The 21452-nt window shown below is 51.2% G+C and overlaps 1 protein-coding gene across 1 annotated transcript; it reads left to right on the plus strand.

Annotated features, from left to right (window-relative positions):
- Nucleotides 1–2750: 2750 nt before the first annotated feature.
- On the plus strand, nucleotides 2751–15041 carry IVD (isovaleryl-CoA dehydrogenase). The gene is made up of 12 exons (XM_046008757.1): nucleotides 2751–2974; nucleotides 4380–4469; nucleotides 4724–4775; nucleotides 6723–6892; nucleotides 7325–7418; nucleotides 7628–7764; nucleotides 9278–9374; nucleotides 10834–10927; nucleotides 11419–11500; nucleotides 12012–12116; nucleotides 12193–12265; nucleotides 12920–15041. The coding sequence occupies exons 1-12, from the start codon at nucleotides 2822–2824 to the stop codon at nucleotides 13051–13053; spliced, it is 1281 nt and encodes a 426-aa protein (XP_045864713.1). The 5' UTR covers nucleotides 2751–2821; the 3' UTR covers nucleotides 13054–15041.
- Nucleotides 15042–21452: the final 6411 nt, after the last annotated feature.

Genomic DNA, 21452 nt, shown 5'->3' on the forward strand with positions numbered 1-21452 from the left:
GGTTGTGTGGCATAGGTGTGTATTCTAGTAGTTCACTGTGGGTTAGTTTGGTTGGGGAGGGCTTGAGGAGGAGGCAGACCGGAGACTGAAGGAAGAGTAGCATTTGGAGAGGCTACCTAGAAAGTGGAGGACATTCCAGATCAGTGAACGTGTGGAGGTTCAGGGAGAGAAGCAAGGTCAGGTTACAGGCAGCTCTGCTTCCTTTCCCCCCACCTCACCCTCTGCATATCTTCCACCTGGCTATTCCTGAGTTACAGCCTGTGCAGTAAGTAAAATGTTTCTCTGAGTCTGAACTGCGCCAGCCAATTATAAACCCAAGCAGGGGGCTGTCATTGGAACCTCCAGGGAGAAAATCAAAGCTTGAAATGCTGAAGGAAAGAATAAAGAGCTGAAGGGATATCCACATGAGTCTTGGGGAAGTGAGTTAGGGAACTGGGTTTATGCAGAGGTTCAAGGTAAGAGGAGATGTCTGTCACTTAACTGACCATTTGTACTCTGCCATCCATGGGGCCTATACCCATAATTCCTTGCTGTACTTCTCAGGTAATCCTTATTACCATCACAAGGTAAGCACTATTACCTCTTTTATGCAGCCAGGGAAATAGACTCACAGATGTTAGGTTAATTTACCCAGGGTCAAACAACAAGCAAATATTGGAGAAAGATTTGAGCCAGGGAATATTGGGGATGGGAGGTACTTGGTGTTAGTAGAAGTCTTGAAGATCCTTGAATGCCAGGCTTTTGCCTGGCATTTTTATCATTTGGCCAGAGGTTTCCAAACTCTCTCAGTTCATGATGCTCCTAGCTAGTGTCTTACTAATATTTATGACACCCAAAGAAGTATCAGTGATTCCATTTTGAGTGGTCAGATCCAACAACTTAGTGTAGGTACTTGAAAAAGTGTTCTTATTTAATTTTTAAGTAACTACAATTATTCCCTAATTGAATTGTCAACACAAAATGAATAAACTCTTTAGAATCTCTGAAAGTAAGGAGGGGTGCCTGGGTGGCTCAGTAGGTTAAGCTGCCAATTCGGGTCATGATCTCAGGGTTGTAGGATCAAGTCCTTCCTTAGTAGGCTCAGTGCTCAGCGCAATCTGCTCATCCCTCTCCCTCCCCATCTGCCCCCCCACCGGCTCCACTAAAAAGTAAAACTAAGGAGAGACCTGATCTGAAGACAGTCGCTTAACTGGCTGAGCCACCTAGGCACCCTGAGAACTCCAAATTGACTGGTTTAAGATTCTATTCTCAGAGAAATTGAAACTGTAAATAGGTTTTGATTTGCTGCCCTGGGGGCAAGTGACTCCACCTTGTGCCTAAGGCTTCCTTTTTAGCACTCCTAACAGCCTTGCTGTGGGTGGTATTCATTTCATTTCAGCCTTTCATCCCGGGACTCAGGGCACTCAACTACCTGAAAAGACCGGTTCAGGGCATTAGCCCACCACATTAGAGGGTGAAAGTAGCCAGGAGGAGGTTAGAGGCTTAATTCCATCAGCTCTCCTCTTCCCCCGTCAAGTAACAAAAATTCAACTGGGTCCATTTTAAAGATCTAATTGGCTTTATTAAACAATTCATGACTCTGGCAGCATCCCATCTAGCAAATAGAAAGGAACTCCAAGGAGGCTCAGAAAAGGAAAGGTTTTATTTTTTTTTTTAACAATTTATCTGTCAGAGAGAGAGAGAGTGCACAAGCAGGCAGAGGCGGAGAGAGAAGCAGGCTCCCTGTCGAGCAAGGAGCTGGACGTGGGACTCAGTCCCAGGACTCTGGGATCATAACCTGAGCTAAAAGGAGATGCTTAACCGACTGAGCCACCTAAGCCTCCTAAAGGAAAGGTTTTTAATGGTAGCAAAGGAACCGAAAAAGGAAAATAGGAGCAAAGAATTGATTGTTTCAGGCAAGATCCATCCTAAGAGGTACACAAGGAGGGGGTGTCCATCAATAAATTTCCCAGTGCTGACAGGCAACTCCCATGTTGAGTGGTTAGAGGTTACATTCCTGGGGCGGGGGTGGGGTGGGGGGAGTGAAACTACACTAAAGTAGTTAAGTCTCAGTTTACTGATGCAGAGCCTTAAGTGGCTCCACTGCGGCTCTGTATTTTTCTTTTTAATACTCGTAACACACTACTCTTCCTTTTCTGTACCTTCATTCCCCTCCTCCAACCCTTTTTTTAAAAATCCCGGATACTCTTCTTGTACATTGACTAATTTGCAAGACAGTAACTCGTTCGCATAAAAACTCCAAAATCACTCAACCCTGTTACATAATAAAGCAAGTTTTAATGGCTTCTAACAGTGTGCACAACAGAGCCAGCGCTCCTTACCCAATCTTAGACATCCCAGATAGGCTTTAACAATTTATTTCCAAGCACTGGACATCTGGAGAGTTTTCCCAGGCTGTTTTAATATTTTCTTTCCCGCAGATACAAACCTCTGTAGTTAGGGACTGCTACTTCAAAGCAAGGGAGATACAACTCCTCGACTCCCAGCACACCTTTCTCATTCTTGTACTTAGTAAGGTCTCCACCTAGAGATGACTCCCGCAAAGTCGCCAACAGAGCCAACCTAGCCCCGCGGTGGGGGGCCCGGGATCAACTCTTCACCGCTGATTGGCTGGTGTGGTGACCAAAGGCAGCGCCGCCTTCAGCCTGCCGCGGAGGGTGATAGGCTGCTGGAGGCCCACCCCCTCGCCGATTGGGTGGGGGCAACAAAGCCCGGGATTGGTGGAGCCCAGGGGGCGGGTCGCCGCTGCTGGGGCTAGATCTGGCGCTGCAGCTGGGGCCCTGGCTCCGGCGTCTTCCTCCTATTCGCGCGCAAGGCTGAGATGGCGACTTCGGCTTGGCTTCTGGGACGGCGCGCGGCGAGTTGGAGGCTGCGGTCGCCGCGGGCGCACCTCGCCAGCCTCGTGTCCCAGCGAGCCCACTCCCTCTTGCCCGTGGACGATGCGATCAACGGGCTAAGCGAGGAGCAGAAGCAGGTAGGGAACCTCATGCCCTTCAGGCCCCAAGGCCTGCTGGTCAGGCCGCATCGCCCTGCTCGGAGGTCGCCCAGACGCTCCTCTGCCCGGCGCCCACTCAGCCGCGGCAGTCGGAGCGCGAGGGGCGGGGGACCCGCGCGGGCCGCAGCCTCCCCGCTGTGGAAACAGCAAAGCCTAGCTGTGGAGTTGGATCAGGAGTCGGAGACCGGAAGGCTCCTGGAAGGCTGATGGTGTTCTGGTGGAGGTTTGATGGTGTTTTGGCTGGGCCACTGGCATGTAGTAAAAAGCTCTCTTTCTGAGGTCCAGTTACACCTGAACACTGTCTTAAGACTATGGTTCTCAAGCCTGCTTAATAAGAATCACCAGGGGGGCACCTGGGTGGCTCAGTGAGTTAAAGCCTCTGCCTTCGGCTTGGGTCATGATCCGGGATCCTGGGATCGAGCCCAGCATCGGGCTCTCTGCTCATCAGGGAGCCTGCTTCCTCCTTTCTCTCTCTCTCTGCCTGCCTCTCTGCCTACTTGTGATCTCTGTCAAATGAATAAATAAAATCTTTAAAAAAAATTGAAATTAATTAATTAAAAATTGTTTAAAAAAAATAAGAATCACCAGGGAATCTTTTTCGAATACTCACTCCCGGGGGCTTTGAAGTGCACTGTCTAATCTGCTATAAGTTCTTCAACACAGTTGGTGTCCAAAGCACAAAATTGAACAAAACACGAAATTGTGTTACAGGTGAGCCTGGACCAGAGCCTTCCTGGAAGATGACTGTTCCCTTTGGGATGTTGGCACATCCAACAGAGTTCCCGAGGAACCTGAGTCTCCTGGCTATTAAGCAGATGCCCAAGCCTCCAGGAATTACAAAGTCCATTTGTGTTTGCAGTCAGGTGATAGTTTTGAAACCCCTCCCACAGAAAGGGTTCAGCCCTTGCTCTCAAACTTGTCAGCCAAGAGTTTCTAATCTCGTAATCCTTTGTAACCAAAGTCTAGGGGGACAGAAAGCCTGGCACATGCCAAAACCTGAAGAGGGTATGGCTGGAACAGTGAATGGGCTGAGAAGGATACTGAAGAAGGCTCAAAGAGTCAGTAGGGGTCAGCTCATGCAGGGCCTTAGAGACGTGAGTAAGGAGCTTACCTTCTAGGTACAATGAAAAGTCATGAAATGATTTTATGTACAGGAGTGACATTTTAAGAATACTCAAGCTGTCTAAGCTGAGGACCTTAAAAGAGATGAAGATGATCATCTGAGGAAGTATAAACTGTTACGGTCTCTAAGTTCCAATCTGATGCCGGTTGGTGGGGTTACTTGTGGCCTGTCTTCCCCAGTGTGTCCTCAGTAGTGGAGATGCTGTTCTTAGTGGCAGCAAGGGACTGTCTCAGTGGCATCTGTCCACCTTTCTCCCTCTAGCTTCGTCAGACCATGGCTAAGTTTCTTCAGGAGCATCTAGCCCCCCAGGCCCAGGAGATTGATCATATCAATGAGTTCAAGAACCTTCGAGTGAGTCATGATGCCTGTGCTGGGGGGTAGTTGGCTGGGGGTGGGGCCAAGCAGCAAGGGGGCAGTTTAGGGGCTGGGCTGGGTCGGGAATTGTACTGCTTCCTGGAAGAGGTCACAGTCTTCTGGTAAATAAAACCTCCCTAACAGTACAGCCCCTTCGTGTGAAGCATCTGAGTCTCGTTCCAGATATGCCAGATGCCTGTGACTGGCTGCCTTCTCAGAGCTCACTGCACTTCACTTTTTTCTGTTGGCAGGAGTTTTGGAAGCAGCTGGGAAACCTGGGGGTCTTGGGTATCACCGCCCCTGGTGAGTATAGTTTCCTTCCCTAATGAGACCTTTTCTTGCATGCCCTTTAACACCATTTCCAAAAGAAACAGGAAAGGAGGGGAAAGTTTGTGCTCAAAGAACCCAGCACTTCCTCTTGGAGCTGAGAATGCATCCATTGACTGTCAGCCCAAGGAGGAGTATACTGTTTAAGCAGTAACATCCAGAAGGCAAAGGGATGAGGCCTGTGTGGTTCACTGACTAAGAATCACTTAGACTCATGAACTCTGCATGTTTAATAAGTTCCCCCAGCTCCCCCAGGTGATTTGGGGAGTTTAGAAAACTCTGTTATCATGCAACTCTCTTGTACGTCAGTCTTTTTTTTTTTTTTTTTAAGATTGTATTTACTTATTTGACAGAGAGAGATTACAAGTAGGCAGAGAGGCAGTCAGAGGGAAGGGGGGAAGCAGGCTCCCTGCTGAGCAGAGAGCCTGATGTGGGGCTCAAGTTTGTGTTTGCTATAAATTCTGGGATCATGACTTGAGCTGAAGGCAGAGGCTTAACCCACTGAGCCACCCAGGCACCCTGCACTTCAGTCTAAACCATCTCCCTAATTCCTAAACTCTGCCATACTAGAAGCCTCTAGGCAGGACCGCTCAGGACAGGTATGTTCCTGTGGGGACTGCTTACATCCTCTACCCACAGCTGACTTGCAGTGCCCGGTAAAGAAACAAGCCTGTGGCCTCAACCGCCGAAGCCTGGACAGTCCACACTGCCTCAGTTTGTAGTGTTAGAACAGAGGTGCAACACAGTGTTCTTATATCTTCCCTCACCACTTGGAGACGGTTGCAGGGATTGGAGCTGACTCCAGAGTCATAAAATGGAAAGACTTTAAAATGTAGACCACCTTAATGTAAAAAGTGGTAAAAGGAAGGCCACTGGGAACTCCCAAACCAGACTGTGTTTTGGGGCTTATGAGCCCCCAAAGAAAGCCAGTTCTGATAAGTTCTAGTTTCACCAGGGTTGTCCTGGTGGCTCTTTCCGGTGCCACCCACCTATGGGCTTACCTTCCTAGAGTTGCAGGGGTTGGGCTCTCCTTTCCCTAGAGCCTAAGATGAGCCTGACTTTTTGGTCAGAGTAAATGTGTTTAGAGCCTTGATTTAAGATTTTGTTATTATTTTTTAAATGATCTCTTTACCTTTCGTGGGGCTTGAACTCTTAACCTCAAGATCAAGAGTTGCATGTTCTACCGACTGAGACATCTGGAAGACCCCGGGTGCAGAAAGTCTTACTAGGGTTTTCCCAAAAAGCAAGCCTAGGGGTGGGAGGTGGTAATACCTGATGAGCCAGGCACTTTGATTTTGGATCTGTTGCCAAGGAAAAATCGCCAAGGAGCTCTGAAATTCACCATTTGTGGCACTCCAGTCCCCCATTACTAGTCTTGCCTTTTTTTTTTAAAGACGTAATTGACATATAATATTGTATCAAATAACATGTTGATTTGATAGTCAAATCACCTATGCTATGCTAGTCCCAACACCTATGCTATGAAAATCTCACCTTACTCAGGCCTTTCGAACATGGTGTCCTTTGTTTAATGTCCATTCTTAGTGCACTGACCCTCCTTCTTTGTGTTTCTTCATTAATCCAGGTTGCCCTTCATTTATTCATCTGCCCATGCACTTCTGTGGCTTTCTGAACAGTGGGTGCTCAGGTTCTCTTGCCTTACATAAGAGGTCTTTCCAGAATAGCCCAGGCATTTGCAACAACTGTTTTCTGAACCACCTCAGCTGACCAGAGGCAGCAGGCAAAGCCAGTTCCATGAGCTGGTAAAGCAGGGCCCATGGTGTCAGCCTACCAACCTTGCTAGAGGGTAACTTGGAGTAGGAGCTACAAGGGTGTTTCTTTGCTGCTGGTAAACATTCCTGTGACTGCCCCAATGTAATCTGGGCTGCCTTTTCCATTCCGCTGCCCGCGCCCAACTCCCAGTTCAGTATGGCGGCTCTGGCCTGGGCTACCTGGAACAAGTGCTGGTGATGGAGGAGATATCCCGAGCGTCTGGAGCAGTGGGGCTCAGTTACGGGGCCCACTCCAACCTGTGCCTCAACCAAATTGTGCGCAATGGAAATGAGGCCCAGAAGGAAAAGTACCTCCCCAAGGTGAGGAGATGAGGAGGGAGAAACCCTGAGGGATCCCCCCGGGTTGGCAAGGGTCAGTCAGACTTGCTGTCTTACAGCATGCTGCCCTCAAGCAGGAGCATCTAGCCCCCCACAAAGGGTCACGGACTTGCTTTAGAATAATTCAGTCAGAAGAATTAAAAATAGGACCAGAACTCCTGAGTCAGTCACTGGATGTCATTTGTGGAGGATTTGAAGAAATGGAAAACTGGGACTCGCTTCCCTTGCAGAGGGAATGGGAAGGGAGAGAGATTGTCAGTCGTATAGGTAGTAGGCTTCTCTTCCAGGACTTTACCAGTACCTGATCTGAGAGAAGTCTGAAGGGGTGTCACATGAGCGGGTGAGAAGCAGTGTCGTGAGCTCCCGTGGGGGACTTCTGAAGTCATAACCAGCCCTTGTGGTTTCCCTTGCCAGCTGATCAGCGGTGAATACATTGGAGCCTTGGCCATGAGTGAGCCCAATGCTGGCTCTGATGTTGTCTCCATGAAGCTAAAAGCAGAAAAGAAAGGTGAGGCTCTCTTGACTTGGGAGCTTCTGGAAAGGGAGCTGAAATGCACAGAGGGACAGCCCTTCTCAGGGTGAGAGGGGGTGGCCTCCGCTGGCTTTCCAGAACTATTTCGCAAAGGGGGCACCTTCCTGCCCAGCAGTAGGTCCATGATGTGACTGGATGGGATGGGCCAACATGGTTTGAGCAAGTAGCCAACTTCTTGTCCTTAGGTGATCACTACATCCTGAATGGGAACAAGTTCTGGATCACCAATGGCCCTGATGCTGACATTCTTATTATCTACGCCAAGACAGATCCCGCTGCTGTGCCAGCCTCTCGGGGCATCACGGCCTTTATTGTGGAAAAGGTGAGTGGAGGGCAGTGCATGCCAGGAGACTATTGTCAGTACTATAGAAGGCTCTCTCCTGCTGGTCATAGACACAATCAGTGTGTGCTCAGCCAAGGCTCCGGAGAGGGTGGGGTGGAGATAGAAGAGGTGACTGCAAGGAGAGGGGCCACATTGGAGCCCAAGAAGGATGAGTCAGGTCTGAGCATGGTTGAGCCACACAGAAAGGTCCAGGAAGATGAGGACTAGGAGGAAGCAACTGGATCTGATGACCACAGTGTCCCTGCCAGCCTTGGGGAGAGTGGCTGTGGAGAACAGAAAGTTCTGAACATGTGAACAGCAAGGCCCGGGTGGGGGGGCTTCGGGGGTGGCCAGGCGGTAGATGAAGGCCGCAGAGAAGCAAGAGGGAGATGGAGCAGGAGTGGGAATGAAAAGGCAGACATTTGAGTTTGTTTTCAAGAATGGGAGAAAACTGGGGTGCCTGGGTGGCTCAGTGGGTTAAGCCTCTGCCTTCAGCTCAGGTCATAATCCCAAGGTCGTGGGTTCAAGCCCCGCATTGGGCTCTGCTCAGCAGGGAGCCTGCCTTCCCCTCTCTCTCTGCCTGCCTCTTTGCCTACTTGTGATCTCTGTCTGTCGAATAAATAAATAAAATCTTAAAAAAAAAAAAGGAATGGGAGAAAACTGAGCAAATTATTTGGTAGAGAGAAAGGAATATAGGAGAGGGAGAAATTGAGTAATGTGGGAGCAAGTGAGCCAAACCAACAGTGAGCTGTGGGAAAGGTAGGGCTGGATTACAGGTGATGGTGGAGAAGCCGCCTTGAGTCATGACTGTGCAGCGTGAGGGCTGGGAACCGTGGGGGTTGAGGGGTTAAGAAAAAGCTCCAAGAATTAAGTGCGCTGAAGGTTTGCAATACCCTCTATCGAAAGAGGGAACTAAGACCAGAGGAAAGAAAAGCAAGTAGCCCAAAGAGCCTGGCAGAGATTGGAAATCTCACGGTCATATGGTACGACCCGCATTAGCCTGCCCGGCCACATTCTCTGCCAGTCACATTCTCTGCCAGTCACTTGGCAATGCAGACTGCATCTGATTAGCCTCAGGCCAAAGTAAATAGATGGCTGAATTGATCCTGGGTGGGACTCAGATACAGATGGCAGAGGTACAGAGGGAAAGGAATGGAGTTACCTGGCGAGAGTGTCCCAGAAGTGCTTTCCCCTGAGAAGAGGAAACAAAGCCAGCGAAGGTCAGGGGCTGCCCACAGTGTGGGTATTCCCTTGAGAAAGCACTGCTCCCATGAGAAGTGGGGAGAATGCACCTAGAGGCAGAAGTGGGGAGAATGCACCTAGGGGCATTAGCTGGAGCTTATAGGAGTGGGGCAGTCCTACCGAGTGGGGGCCCTGGGAGGAGGAGGCAGTGTGTTGTGCCAATTCAGGGACCAGATGGGAGGTTGGGCATTTCTCAAGGGTCTGCCTTTTACTAGCCGCCCTGCTTGAGGACTAGTCTGTAATTGGGGCCACCCTTGTTCCCCCCTTAAAGGGTATGCCTGGCTTCAGCACCTCCAAGAAGCTGGACAAGCTGGGGATGAGGGGATCCAACACCTGTGAGCTAATCTTTGAGGACTGCGAGGTTCCTGGTGAGTTCCTGAGAATGGGCAAGCGCCTGTGTGACCCTTTCATAAGTTGAGAAAGTCCATCTCAGGTAAGAGAAGCTCACCATCGTCAGCTTACTGACGACCTGTCTAGATGGTGCGCCTCCTTCTACTGTGCTTGCCCACGGGCCCATACATGTGGGCCTCAGGCTGCCAGGCAGCTGTCGTTCTGGCCAGAGCTGAATGCCTGCCTGTGGCCACCGTGAAGGCTGCTGTTTCTTACGTTACTAATACACTGGGCCTGGGGTGGTATGCCGGTACCCGAAATAGACGGGTAGGAGGTGCCCTCACCCTCTCCTGTCCTCCAGACTGCCCTGTTTGTGTGTGTCCCTGAATAGCCCACGTGAGAGATTCATTAATGGTGTGAAAAAAAAAAAAAAAAAAAACATTCAGATAAACTGATGGAAGCCAGGCTCAGTGAAGACAAGAGAATTCGATTGGAGTATTTTTGCTTTGAGGAGCAGCCAGGTTTGCTCTGCACCTCAGCCATAGACCATTCCCTCTTCCCCATGACCCAGGACCCCAGAACAGTAGGCTTTGGTTACAAGGAGCATCTAGGGAGGCCGGATCAGTGTGGAACCTTTTTGGTCAGCAGGAAACAACGGCCATAATTAAGTCAGTGGTCTACGCTGTACTGAGTGTCCTACCCACACCTCCCAAGGCCATCCAGTGCCCTGACTTCCAGGCTAGGGAGGTAGTCAGCAAATTGCATAACTGGCACTGAATGACCCATCTCTTAGACAAAGACTCTTCCAGAGACTACTTTTGTCGTCGGTGGGGGCTGGTGATACTGGAGCAGAGAGCAGACTCAACCTGGGGCACAGAGTAATTCTCAGTTTCTTTTATGGGCATGGGTAAAAAGAACTAGGGAGGGGTTGGATGGCTTCTAGACCAAATTAGCTTTTCTTTCCCATTCAAAGCAATCAAGGAAGAGAAAGGGAAAGTCTAAAGATGGGGCCTTTGTGTCTTGTCTTATGAGTGGGGTGTGTGTGTGTGTGTGTGTGTGTGTGTGTGTGTCACAGTGTGGTGGTTGGGGAGTCCCTCTAGCAAGGTCTACTTTTTTTTTTTTTTTTTAAGATTTTATTTATTTATTTGAGAGAGAAAGCATGAGCGGGGTGTGGGGAGGGAGAGGGAGAAGCCAGACTCCCTGCTAAGCAGGAAGCTGGATGCAGGACTCAATCTCAGGACCCCAGGTTCATGACCCGAGCCAAAGGCAGATGCTTAACCCACTGAGCCACCCAGGTGCCCTATAGCAAGCCCTACATCCAGCTAGAAGTCGTAAACTCCATGTTTATCTCTCACTTGGAACCCTAGTTGGCAGTCAGAGGTCAGGTGACATTTTAGGGCCTGCGTGAAAGCTATGATATCAAACCTAGCAGCTTTTATACAAGTGAGGAGGCTATGGACAGCCCTCTTCCCTCTGACTGGCACTTTTTCCCGGCAGCTGCCAACATCCTGGGCCATCTAAGTAAGGGCGTCTACGTGCTGATGAGTGGGCTGGACCTGGAGCGACTAGTGCTGGCTGGTGGGCCCCTTGGGTGAGTGTGAGGCTCCAGGGAAGCTGGGCTCTCGGCCTCCTTGGCAAGTCGTGACATCACAGCCTTCACCTTGGTGGGGGCCAGTGGGAGCTGCCTCCCGGAAGATGCACCTTTTCTCTTGGAAACAAAATGAACAGACCTCCTCCTCCCCCATGTACTTTCTTGACAATGGAGGGAGATATTATCAGATGACAGACATAAGGCCTGAGTTGCAGTTCTACTTAATTATTCAGGATGAAACAGGACACACTCAGGCACTAAGACCTCTCTGCACAGGGGTCCCGCTCCTCCATCTAATGTCCGGGAAAGGGGCACATGTCCTGGGCAGTCGGTGCAGTGACTGAGCGGGGGTGATCCGAACCCTCATGCTCCTTGTCTCCTCCCTGGGGTTCCAGTTCCTTATCTTGCCAAGCCGTCTCCCTGCAAGCTTCCCGTGCTGGCAGTGGGGGTACAGCGAGGCGCCTCCCCAGTACCGTCCTCTTTCCCGGCAGGCTCATGCAGGCTGTCCTCGACCACACCATTCCCTACCTACACACAAGGGAAGCCTTTGGCCAGAAGATTGGCCACTTCCAGGTGAGTGGAATGCTTCTGCTGAAATGTACTTTTTTGATGGGGTCCAGATTGTCTTTATCAAGTGAGCGAACAGGGCGTTCCATATCTTTTGCCACCAAAACGAGCCTGGAGTCTTGGAACGCAGGCTCCTTTGGCATGCTGCCTGGCTTGGGACCTTGTGAGAAAGTGGACCTCGTGTCCACTCACTTCCTACTTGAGATGAATGAACTAGACATTGTAGGGCTGGTGGGGGAAGCGTGCAGGCTGTAGGCAGGCCCAGGGAAGGGAACAGCGTTTCTGGTCATGTGTCCTGGCATGAAGTCACCTCTCAGCATGCGGAGTTCACGGTGCGGCGGCCGCTCCGTGGCCAGCTCTGTCATCTAAGGCAAGTCAGCCTCCTGGCTGTGCCCTCGCGTCCCCGGGCCTAGCTCTCAGATGGCTACTGCTGACCTGCTTTGGGTGACTAGGGGGAGTGTCTGAGAGGAACATGACTCTGGTGTGCTGACCTGTGACCGCCCCCCCTTGTGCCCAGCTGATGCAGGGGAAAATGGCCGACATGTACACCCGCCTCATGGCCTGTAGGCAGTATGTCTACAATGTCGCCAAGGCTTGTGATCAGGGCCACTGCACTGCCAAGGTAAGGGCGGGCTGTGGGGACTCCCTCCCTGTGTGGCCCCAGCAGGGCCCTGCTGACCCTGAGCCCCCTCCCACAGGACTGCGCCGGGGTGATTCTTTACTCAGCTGAGTGCGCCACCCAGGTTGCCCTGGATGGCATTCAGTGCTTTGGTGAGTGGCCCCCACTTCCCACTCCCGGCCCCGGAAAGTTTCCTCTTCACTCCTCACGCTGTGCTTCAGCTGCTGCTGAGCTGCCACCTTTAAGCTCCTTCTAACCCCAGTTACTAGGAAGACATGTTAAAAACCAAATGAGAAAACTGCCAGAGGCCACGAGTGGCTCATCCCATCAGCGATGCCTCCCTCTCACACTCCCTGTCTGGTTCCGTGCACGCTGGGAAATGGGAAAGGAGGGATGCCTCAGAGGCTGATGGCCTTAAGAGCCCAGAATTGGGCCAGAAGGCCTGGGTTTGAACCCTAACCCTGCCACTGGCTGGCTTTATGACCGGTGCAAATGACTTACCCTCCCCTGGGCCCGGCCCCCAGTGAGCGCTGTGCAGTACCTTCCTGTCCGCCTTCCCAGGTCTACTAGTGGCAGTTGCCATCTTTGCCTGGTGTCCTCAGCAATCTGGGTGGCCTTCCAGCCCCTTGTCCCCGCTCCCACAGCTAGGTGTTTCCCACAGCCTCCCCTCTCAGCTCCATTTGCTGCTTGTCTTTAATCAGCCTCTCTCCTCTGGCCTGTTTCTATATACTTGGCTCTCTGTTTGCTTTCCTCACTGCCGCTCACCTCCTGTTGTCCTTTCCTCTCTGCCCGAACCCTGGCCACAGGTGCCAATGGCTACATCAACGACTTTCCCATGGGCCGCTTTCTGCGAGATGCCAAGCTGTATGAGATTGGGGCTGGGACCAGTGAGGTGAGACGGTTGATCATCGGCAGAGCCTTCAATGCAGACTTCCACTAAGCCCAAGACCCTTCACCCCCTTTCTCAGCACCAAGAGGCCTTTCTTTGGACATAGAGATATGGCAGCTCTCCTGCTGCTTGGCGGCACTCACATCAGCCCTTGGCCTCTGCGTGAGGTCTCTACCGTGGCTGACAAGTGCTGTGGGCCTCAGAGCCCGGCCCCCAGGATGCCACAAGTTGAAGGCAGACATGGCGGGGGGGGGGAGGGGGGGAGCAGCATTTCTAGTTACACCTTCCAGTCGGAAGAAGCTGGAGGACGTTAATGAGGGTTGTGGTGGGTGGAGGGCCTTCCTGGAAAGTGGCTTAAAATGGACTCAGCAGGAAGCATCCTAGCTATTCTGGGGCTTCTGGGAAGGCAAGAAGCCACCCTTATTTTTGGAGGAGGAGGAGGGGGGCTATACCTCTGGCAGGGAGCCCAGTACCCCAGAGGCATTGCCCCTCTACATGTATTTGAACATGGCAGCCTGGTCTTTCTAGGGAAACAAACAAACAAACAAACACCCAAACCTAGCCTTTGTTTCTGCTGATTTCTAGAGGCATCAGCTCCTGATAGCACCAGATAGCTGGTGCGGTGAGCAGGCACCTCACCCGGCACCCGCTCAGCCACCACTGGCGGTTCCTCCGGGCCCCCTCAGGGCTTTATTCGTTAGGGCTGAAACCTGCGGTGTTGGGGTGGAGCTCCAGGAAGAGGCAGCTCAGAACACCTGGGCCACCCAGAGATCGGTGTGCTTGTGAGGGATCAGCTCAGTGCCAGCCTCCATGGCAGCACCTCCAAGCCCTTCAGCCCTGGCTGGCAGCACAACTCCAGCCAAGGCCACCTGTGTACATTTCTCTGGATGCCCTATGGCTAGTTTTGTTATAACAGCTCCACGGCTGCTGCCGTTTTGTATTAAGCGTTAGGAAGCAAACCCATCTGCTTCTAAACTGGTGTTTCTAGCGGGGGGGTGGGGAGCAATCTACTTGCTACTGCCTCCTGTCCGGCGCTAGCCCCCTGGCCTTGGAGGATAACTAATCCAGGTCCTACTCCTGCCATCTCACCTATTCATTGGTGATGCGTGACAAAGAGATGGTATCTGCCTTGAGGACAGAAGAGGTTTCAGCCTCCCTTCCCCAGACCTCCCAGTGGTTTTTAAAGGAAGGAGGGAGTCCAGAAAGGTAAGAGTCTTAGAGCTAGAAGGAAGCTTATACATTTCTGGACACCATCCCCATGGTTTTCGAAGACTAAGACAGGGGCGCCTGGGTGGTTCAGTTGGTTAAGCTTCTGATTCTTGGTTTTGGCTCAGGTCATGATCTCGGGGTCATGTGATTGAGCCCCACATCAGTCTCCATGCTCAGCACGAATATGCTCAGGAATCTTTCCCTACCTCTCCCTCCCCCTCTGCTCATCCACCTTCTCACACACACACTCTCAAAAAAATAGATCAAATCTTTAAAGATTAAGACAATTTGGTTTTCCCAAGGTGAGAACGGGAGCTAGAATGCAGATCAACAGAAACGAAAATGCTAACCTGCAGCCCCACTGCACAGTCCAGTGGAATGGGTTTGGGTTGTTCCACTGTATCTAAGTTCCCTAAGAACTGGTTTGCTTGGCTCTTGGCCCAGGGGTGCCTTTCTGACTTTAGGTCCTGGCCTATAGCCAAGCGCTGTTCCAGCCTGATGTCTGAGACAGGTGCAGTTAGCTCCTTACCAATCCTACCCCAGTTCTATCCTGAGGGGGAAACCTAGGGCTTGCGGCACTGTCCCTCTACTATCCCCCAGCCTGCCCCCTGCTATGTTGGAGATGAATGTGGCCAATATAGTGGTCTTGCTCACATGCAGCCTGGAAACATTCAGAATGTGACAGGATGGAATGTTACCTCCAGTCCATGTACGTTACGGAGCCTTGACCAACTTGGGGAAAATGTGACTTTTCCTGATGCTGTATATGAAATAGAAAAGTCATATTTTAAAGCTGAAAATAAAGAGTGCAGCTTGAGTCATGAATGGAAGATCAAGGGACCCTTCATTTTGGTTGTTTTGGGGTTTTTGGTTTCCATGCGTTTGGTAACTACAACACCAGCTCCCAGCGCTAGTCAGTCCTGGGGCTGCTTCTAATTCCACCCACTCCAATTTTAGGCAGGTCACACTATCAGCCCAGACATGCTATTGACTACCATCCCATTCATTGTTTTCCCTGGGGGACGGCAACAGAAACTGAGATGGGTTCTCCAGATGTGGTCTGTAAAATGCATATTCCTTGATCAACCCCAGACCTAATCATATCTTGGAGAACAGTTCTGAGGTAGGGCAGCCTTTTAGAATAACTGACCTGGGACCTAGAGGACACCTCCCCAGAGGCTTGAATCGTAATTCAGGTAAAAACAGCCTTGCCTATGTGGCACTGGCAAGTCTGGATTTGGTAAGAGTAGCTCCCTGGTTTTCACAACCCCATGGGAGACAATGTTGTGCAGGGCGGCCTTCCAGAAGACACTTTAGGTGAGCGGCCCAGGGGCATGGAATTCGGCCGGGAGTCCACCCAGACGCGAGGTGGAGCCAAAGCTAGTGTCGGCGCGACGTGGGTTTGGGTGGGGGGAAACCTCTTTTTATTTCGGCAGCTGGGGCCCAGCTTACGTCCGCCCGGCAGAGCCGGGACCCAGGTCGCAGGTGACCGTTAGTCGCGACCCCTGGGTTACGGCGGGCCGCGTGTCCTCCCTGTAGCCCGCTCAGCCACCGAGGGACCGCGCCCCGCGGAGCGCTGCTGGGACTCCGAACTCGGGCGCGGTTCCGCGGGACATGCGTGGAACTCGCCTGACCCCTGCTGGCCGCTCGTGGGGTTGCAGACGCGCAGAGTCGTCGCTCTCTGGCCTTGAGCCTGGTGCTCTGGACTAGCGGCTCTTGGTCTCTGATTTCAGGATGCAGAGGGCTCAAGGTCTTTTGTTTGTTATGTTTTGTTTTGCCTAATGAGAACGTGAGGGGAGCGGGGGAGACGCTGGCTATCCTCTATCTTGTATCGTTTAATACCAAAAGAAAAAAAATCACTTTTAGCAATTAAAATTAATACTTTTAGCAAAGTATTCGTGATGTAAACTCAGAACAAAGCCAGTGCTTTTTTATTTTTAAAATTTCGTATGTTTTGGGGGCGCCTGGGTGGCTCAGTGGGTTAAAGGCTCTGCCTTCAGCTCAGGTCATGATCTCAGTCCTGGAATCGAGCCCCACATCAGGCTCTCTGCTCAGCAGGGAGCCTGCTTCCCTTCCCCTCTCTCTGCCTGCCTCTCTGCCTACTTGTGATCTCTGTCTGTCAAATGTATAAATAAAATCTTTTTTAAAAATTTCGTATGTTTTATGTTTGTGCGTTTTAAAATATGATAGTTTAACATGTTAACGTTTTTTGAAAAATCACTCCTACCCCCAATCCCTCCTTCCCAGGACAAAACCACCCTTGAATGTTTAAGTGATTTCTTCTGGTAATGTACTTGATGCCTGTAAGTGATGTACTGCTTTACTGATTGGCTTGCAAACACGTCCAAGGAGAGTTCTTCACTGTGCCTACACTGCACTTACAAACGGCTCATGACATGCCGTATTTTCCTTGCTTCCTCAGTCCAGTCCTGTCCCACAAGCCAGCCTTTGGGAACCCTGGGACCAAATGGTGCAGAATCCGTTCGCAGTCCTGCCCACACTTGGTGCTCCTTGGTACCCAGAACCCAGAGCCACACTAGTTCTGGCTTGGAGCGCTGCTCCTCCTGGTGGCTGGGCAGGGAGCTGGTGTCTCCCACACCCACCACCCATCTAGCCTACCTAAACTGGACTATCTAAATATTTTTTGGATCCACCACAACCTGACAACTTGTCTGCCTTCCTCCGATCCGTGTCCCTCAACCCTTCCTCTATTCTGAGCGGGAGTGAACTATCCAGCTCTCCCTAAATCTTTCAGTGGATCTCAGTATCCATAAAATCCAAGGTTTTACAAGGCAGATATGACTCTGATCCCCCTTGGCTGTCCCCTCCAGCTGCTACTCTCCCCATCCCTGCTGAGTACTTGTGTTTTGGTAGCAAATAGTCCTCAGGTGCTCTTCTTTACCCCTGACCTTTGCCCAGCTGGACCCTCTGCAAAAGATGGCCTTCTGGCCCTTTGCCTCGCTCTTGTATTCCTCATCCTGAAAGTCTCAATTCAGAGTCTGAATGTTTAGGAAGACCTCCCTACTCCAGCCTTCCCCACTCCATCTCACCTATCCTAAGCGGGCAGGGGTCATGGGAGTGGCTTTCTACTTCTCGCTGAGCCTGTCTGCCTCGGTGGGCTTGCTCCCCTGTTGTATTTATCTTGAATGTGTGTTTCCTCCGAATTAGGCTAAGAACTTAAGGGCTGGGATTGTGATTCGACGGCCCTTATATGCTCACCATCCAGCACGTTCCTGGCACGTAACAGGTGCTCAAAAAATGTTTATTGAAAGAGTAGGTAAGTAGTCCTGTAATACTTAGCTCACATTTTTCTGGTACTGTATTATTTGTGTATATGATTCCCTCTGAGTAATTGTAAGATCTTCGAGGTCAAAGACCATTTTTCGCTTATCGGAACCCTCCCCACAGCACCCAGTGCTCACAGCAACCCCTCTGTGGCTCTGTGCATACTGAATGAGTGAAACAACAGGTGGGCCAGAGCCTTGGCCTAATCCCCAGAGCTGGCAGAAAGAGCAAAGCCAGCCGGCCTCGCCTGGCCCCGCTTTCCCTAGGCCTCCTCACCCTGGAGTAGCCAGGGCCCAGCTGCAGAGGGGAGGCCCCCACCCCCATATTCCTCCAACCCACTCAAAAACAGAGGAGAACTGTGGATGGAGGACCCTGGCCCTGCCTTTGGCAGCAGAGGACACGAATGGGGATTGGATGGAGAAAAGGGGCAGAGTTGAGCACATACCATCCCTTTTTTTTCTCTTGTGTAAAATGTATGATATATACAGAAAAGTATGTAACATGCATAAATGCAGTGTAAACAATAATAAACGCCTGTGTACCCAGCCCCAGGTCAGTAATCCAAGTACCTTAGAAGCCTGCATGCCAGGCCTTGACCCATTCTTCCCAGAGGAGCCACCATCCTCGATTTAATGACAATCTTCTCCTCCCCAATATCCCCCCTTTTTTTATGGTTTCCTACCTCTGTGTATATCCCTAAACAATATTGTTTGGATTGCCTGGGTTTTTTTTGTTTGTTTTCTATTTTCTTTCTTTCTTTTTTTCTTTTTTTTTTTTTTTTTTACTTTCTGTAGTTAGATTCATTCTAAATATACTCTGTATCTTGCTGCTTTGGCTTATTGTGTGGTTTTTTAAAGATTCATTCATGTTAAGGGGCGGAGCTGTAATTTGGTCCAGTTTTTTTTTTCTTGTATAGCATTCCATTGTGTGAAAATACTACAAGGTAATTATCTGTGCTAGTGTTGATGGACGTTTGGGCTGTTTCCAGTTTGGGGCATTCTGGATGCATCGTCTAGTTTCTGTGTGCAGGAGTCCCTCTAGGTGTGTTCCCAGGAATGGCATTTCTCTCTTGTCAGGTATGCATGTGATCAACTTTACTAGGTAATTCCAACTGTTTTCCAATAGTCATTGTGTGCCTATATTTTTTAGATTGGTGCCAGCAGAGGTGACCTGGGACAGAGGCGGCATGTCCAGCCCCAGGGCCAGCCAACTGTATGAGCTTATTTTCAACAAGGGGAAGAAGTTGGTGAAAAAGTGTCCATCCCTGCTTTCCTGACCAGACCCATAAACCACATGGTCAACAAACCTTTAAAGACAAGCTCTGAGCCGAGCACCAGCCAGGGTCTGGGAGATATCACTGAGTTAGCACAGATCAGTCTCAGAGACAGTTATGTTTCCACTTACTCTGCCAAGCCATCTGACACAACTTTGCCCCAAAAGACATGGGAATCTGAGGGCCGGACAGGCAGGTGGGAGTTTTCTGGAAGAGAGGAACAGTATTCCCGGCCCAGGAGTATCTCAGGCCCTACAGCACAGGCAGTATCTTCTCTCCGACGAAGAGGGCAGTGGATCAGTGGAGGGAGTACAGAGGGCTGCGTCACCAGCTGCAGAGAGAGGGAAGAAAGAAGGAAGACCAGGGCTGTGCCTGGAACCGCAGGGATGGACAACACTCCACCCAAACACACCTGTGCCCTCGTGTCCTTGCGGAGCCAACCACGCATGCGCACACACCACAGAGCCGTGCACATGATCTCACGCACCGAGAGACCGGCCGTTAGACACGCCGCAGGAACAGAGAAAAGGACGGTCAGCTTGCAGCTGCCCTCAGGAGATAAGCCCCAACACCAGAGGCCGCCTGCAGAGTCCCTGTGAAGGCACACGGGCCTGGGCTCCCTGACAGGCAGGTTCGGCAAATAGAGCTCGCTTTCGGGACCACCTGGGGGCCCCAGGTGCTTGCTCTGTTTATGGGAATGGGCTAGCAGAGTCTTAAGCCCTACATGAGCCCCATCTGATGCTGCCAGGCTGGGCAGGGTTGGCTATGCGGTGGGTCCCTTTACTCATGTTTAATGTGTTTAATTAAATTTATTGTGGGATGAATCAAGATTTAGAACAGAGGCGCCTGTCTGGCTCAGTCCATAGAGCATGCGACTCTTGATCTCGGGATTGTGTGTTCAAGCCCCATATCGGGTGTAGAGCTTACTTTAAAATTAAAATCTTAAAGGAAAATAAATAAATGAAATAAATAGGGGAAGGAAGAATCTGAAAGGAGAACAGACTGTGTGGAGGTGAGACTTGCTGTCCTTCTCCTTGAGCCTGCCAAGTCCTTCCTTGCTATCCAGATTCCCCACCGTTGGCCCAGAGTGGAAGGGTGGGGGAGGTTGGGGCCACTGCAAGATTGCCAATTAAGGCTGAAGGTATGTGAATTTTCTGTAACCACATTTGCCTGGGGGAGCGGGGAACTGCTTCCTAGGCTGAGACCACCAGAGCTGAGGACTGTTCAGACTAAAGAATCCCCACCCAGCTACTCAGATCCAGCCCCTCTCCCCACTCCCCACCTGTCTCCCTGCTCCCACCTCCCAGGTATACCTGGGCAGAGTATACTCTGCAGTCCTGCAAAGCTGAGAAGGAGGGGATGGGAAATAGATTGCCCTTTGGATTCTCTGTCTCCTGGGGTACTCAGGGTATCTCAGCTCCCAGGGAGGCTGCCTGGCTCCAGAGTGAAGGAAGGTGAAGTCTCCCTTGAAAGACCTTCCTTAGTCTTCTCCTTCTGTGTGAGCCTCTGGGTGCTTGGAACCCTGCCACACACACACCACTGTGCCCCATTCCCTGACCCCTAGGAGCCTGCTGGAGAGCTTCAGGCTGCAGTTTTTCTGCTGTCTCCACCTGATCACCCACACCTCCAAGGGGCTGGAGCTTCTTGTCCAGGACTCCTGAGCCCTGGAGTGACCCATGGTATGTGTGTGGGGGGGAGGGTGTGTGAGGGGGTAGACGGGCAAGAGCCTCTGGAGTGTGGAGCCTGTTGTCAGTCGGGCAACAAGACAGTCTGTAAGTGAGGCTGTTAGCCCTCCCCTAGGAAGGGTTAGAGAGGGACACACTGGCTTCTGAGTGTTAGCTCTGGGGCCCCTTCCTCACTAAAGGGTACCCTTCCTGTCCCATATTCCTCAAACTTCTATGTCCCCTCTGCTCCAAGGCTGGAAGCCCCAAGGAGCCACTCCTGTGGACTCAAGCATCTTAGGCTTCCCCACAAGGTCCCCGGATAAGCCCCTTCCTGCCACTTACCCTACCCCACCCTACCCCTAGCCTGCTCCTCTCACCAGGAACAATCACCCAATTCATTTCCATGCTGCCTCCTGGAAACTTCATCTCTCTGTTCCTCAGAGTCTGTGGGTTACCTGGGGCCCACCACCCAGCCCTCAGTCAACAGATGGACATTCTGCCCCCCAACCTCCTGCCTGCCCCCCAGCCAGTACACCCCAGGTTCAGCCTACTTGAGTGAACTGCCCCTTCACCTGCCAATCCCCAGTTGAGTTAAGAAAAACTTGCCTTTACTGAGTGACCACTGTGTGCCAGGGGTGTAAGAATGATGGAGCCAAAGGAGCTTACAATTCAGTTGAGGAAGTAGACATGAACCCAACTGTTCCCATCACTCCAACCACTTTTAATGTTCTCTATTCTTTAAGCCCCAGCACTGAGCACTGCTGACCCAAACACTGTCCCGGGCTCTGCACTCTATCCCCAGCATGAAACCTGGCTAAGCAGAGGTGCCCATCCAATGAATACTCGCATAATGAATGCCTGCCTTGGGGGCTGCAGGAGTGGACCCCCTCTTTTCCTGTCCCCCTCCACTGAGCTTATCTAAATGAGATCAGATTTAACTGAAACCTGAAGGGCAGACTTACAGGGGGAGGGATAGAAGGGGGCAGGGGAAATCCCAAGGCTTTGCCTTGAACTAAATT

This window comes from Meles meles, chromosome 6 (assembly GCF_922984935.1).
Source record: "Meles meles chromosome 6, mMelMel3.1 paternal haplotype, whole genome shotgun sequence".
NCBI classification, from domain to species: Eukaryota; Metazoa; Chordata; class Mammalia; order Carnivora; family Mustelidae; genus Meles; species Meles meles.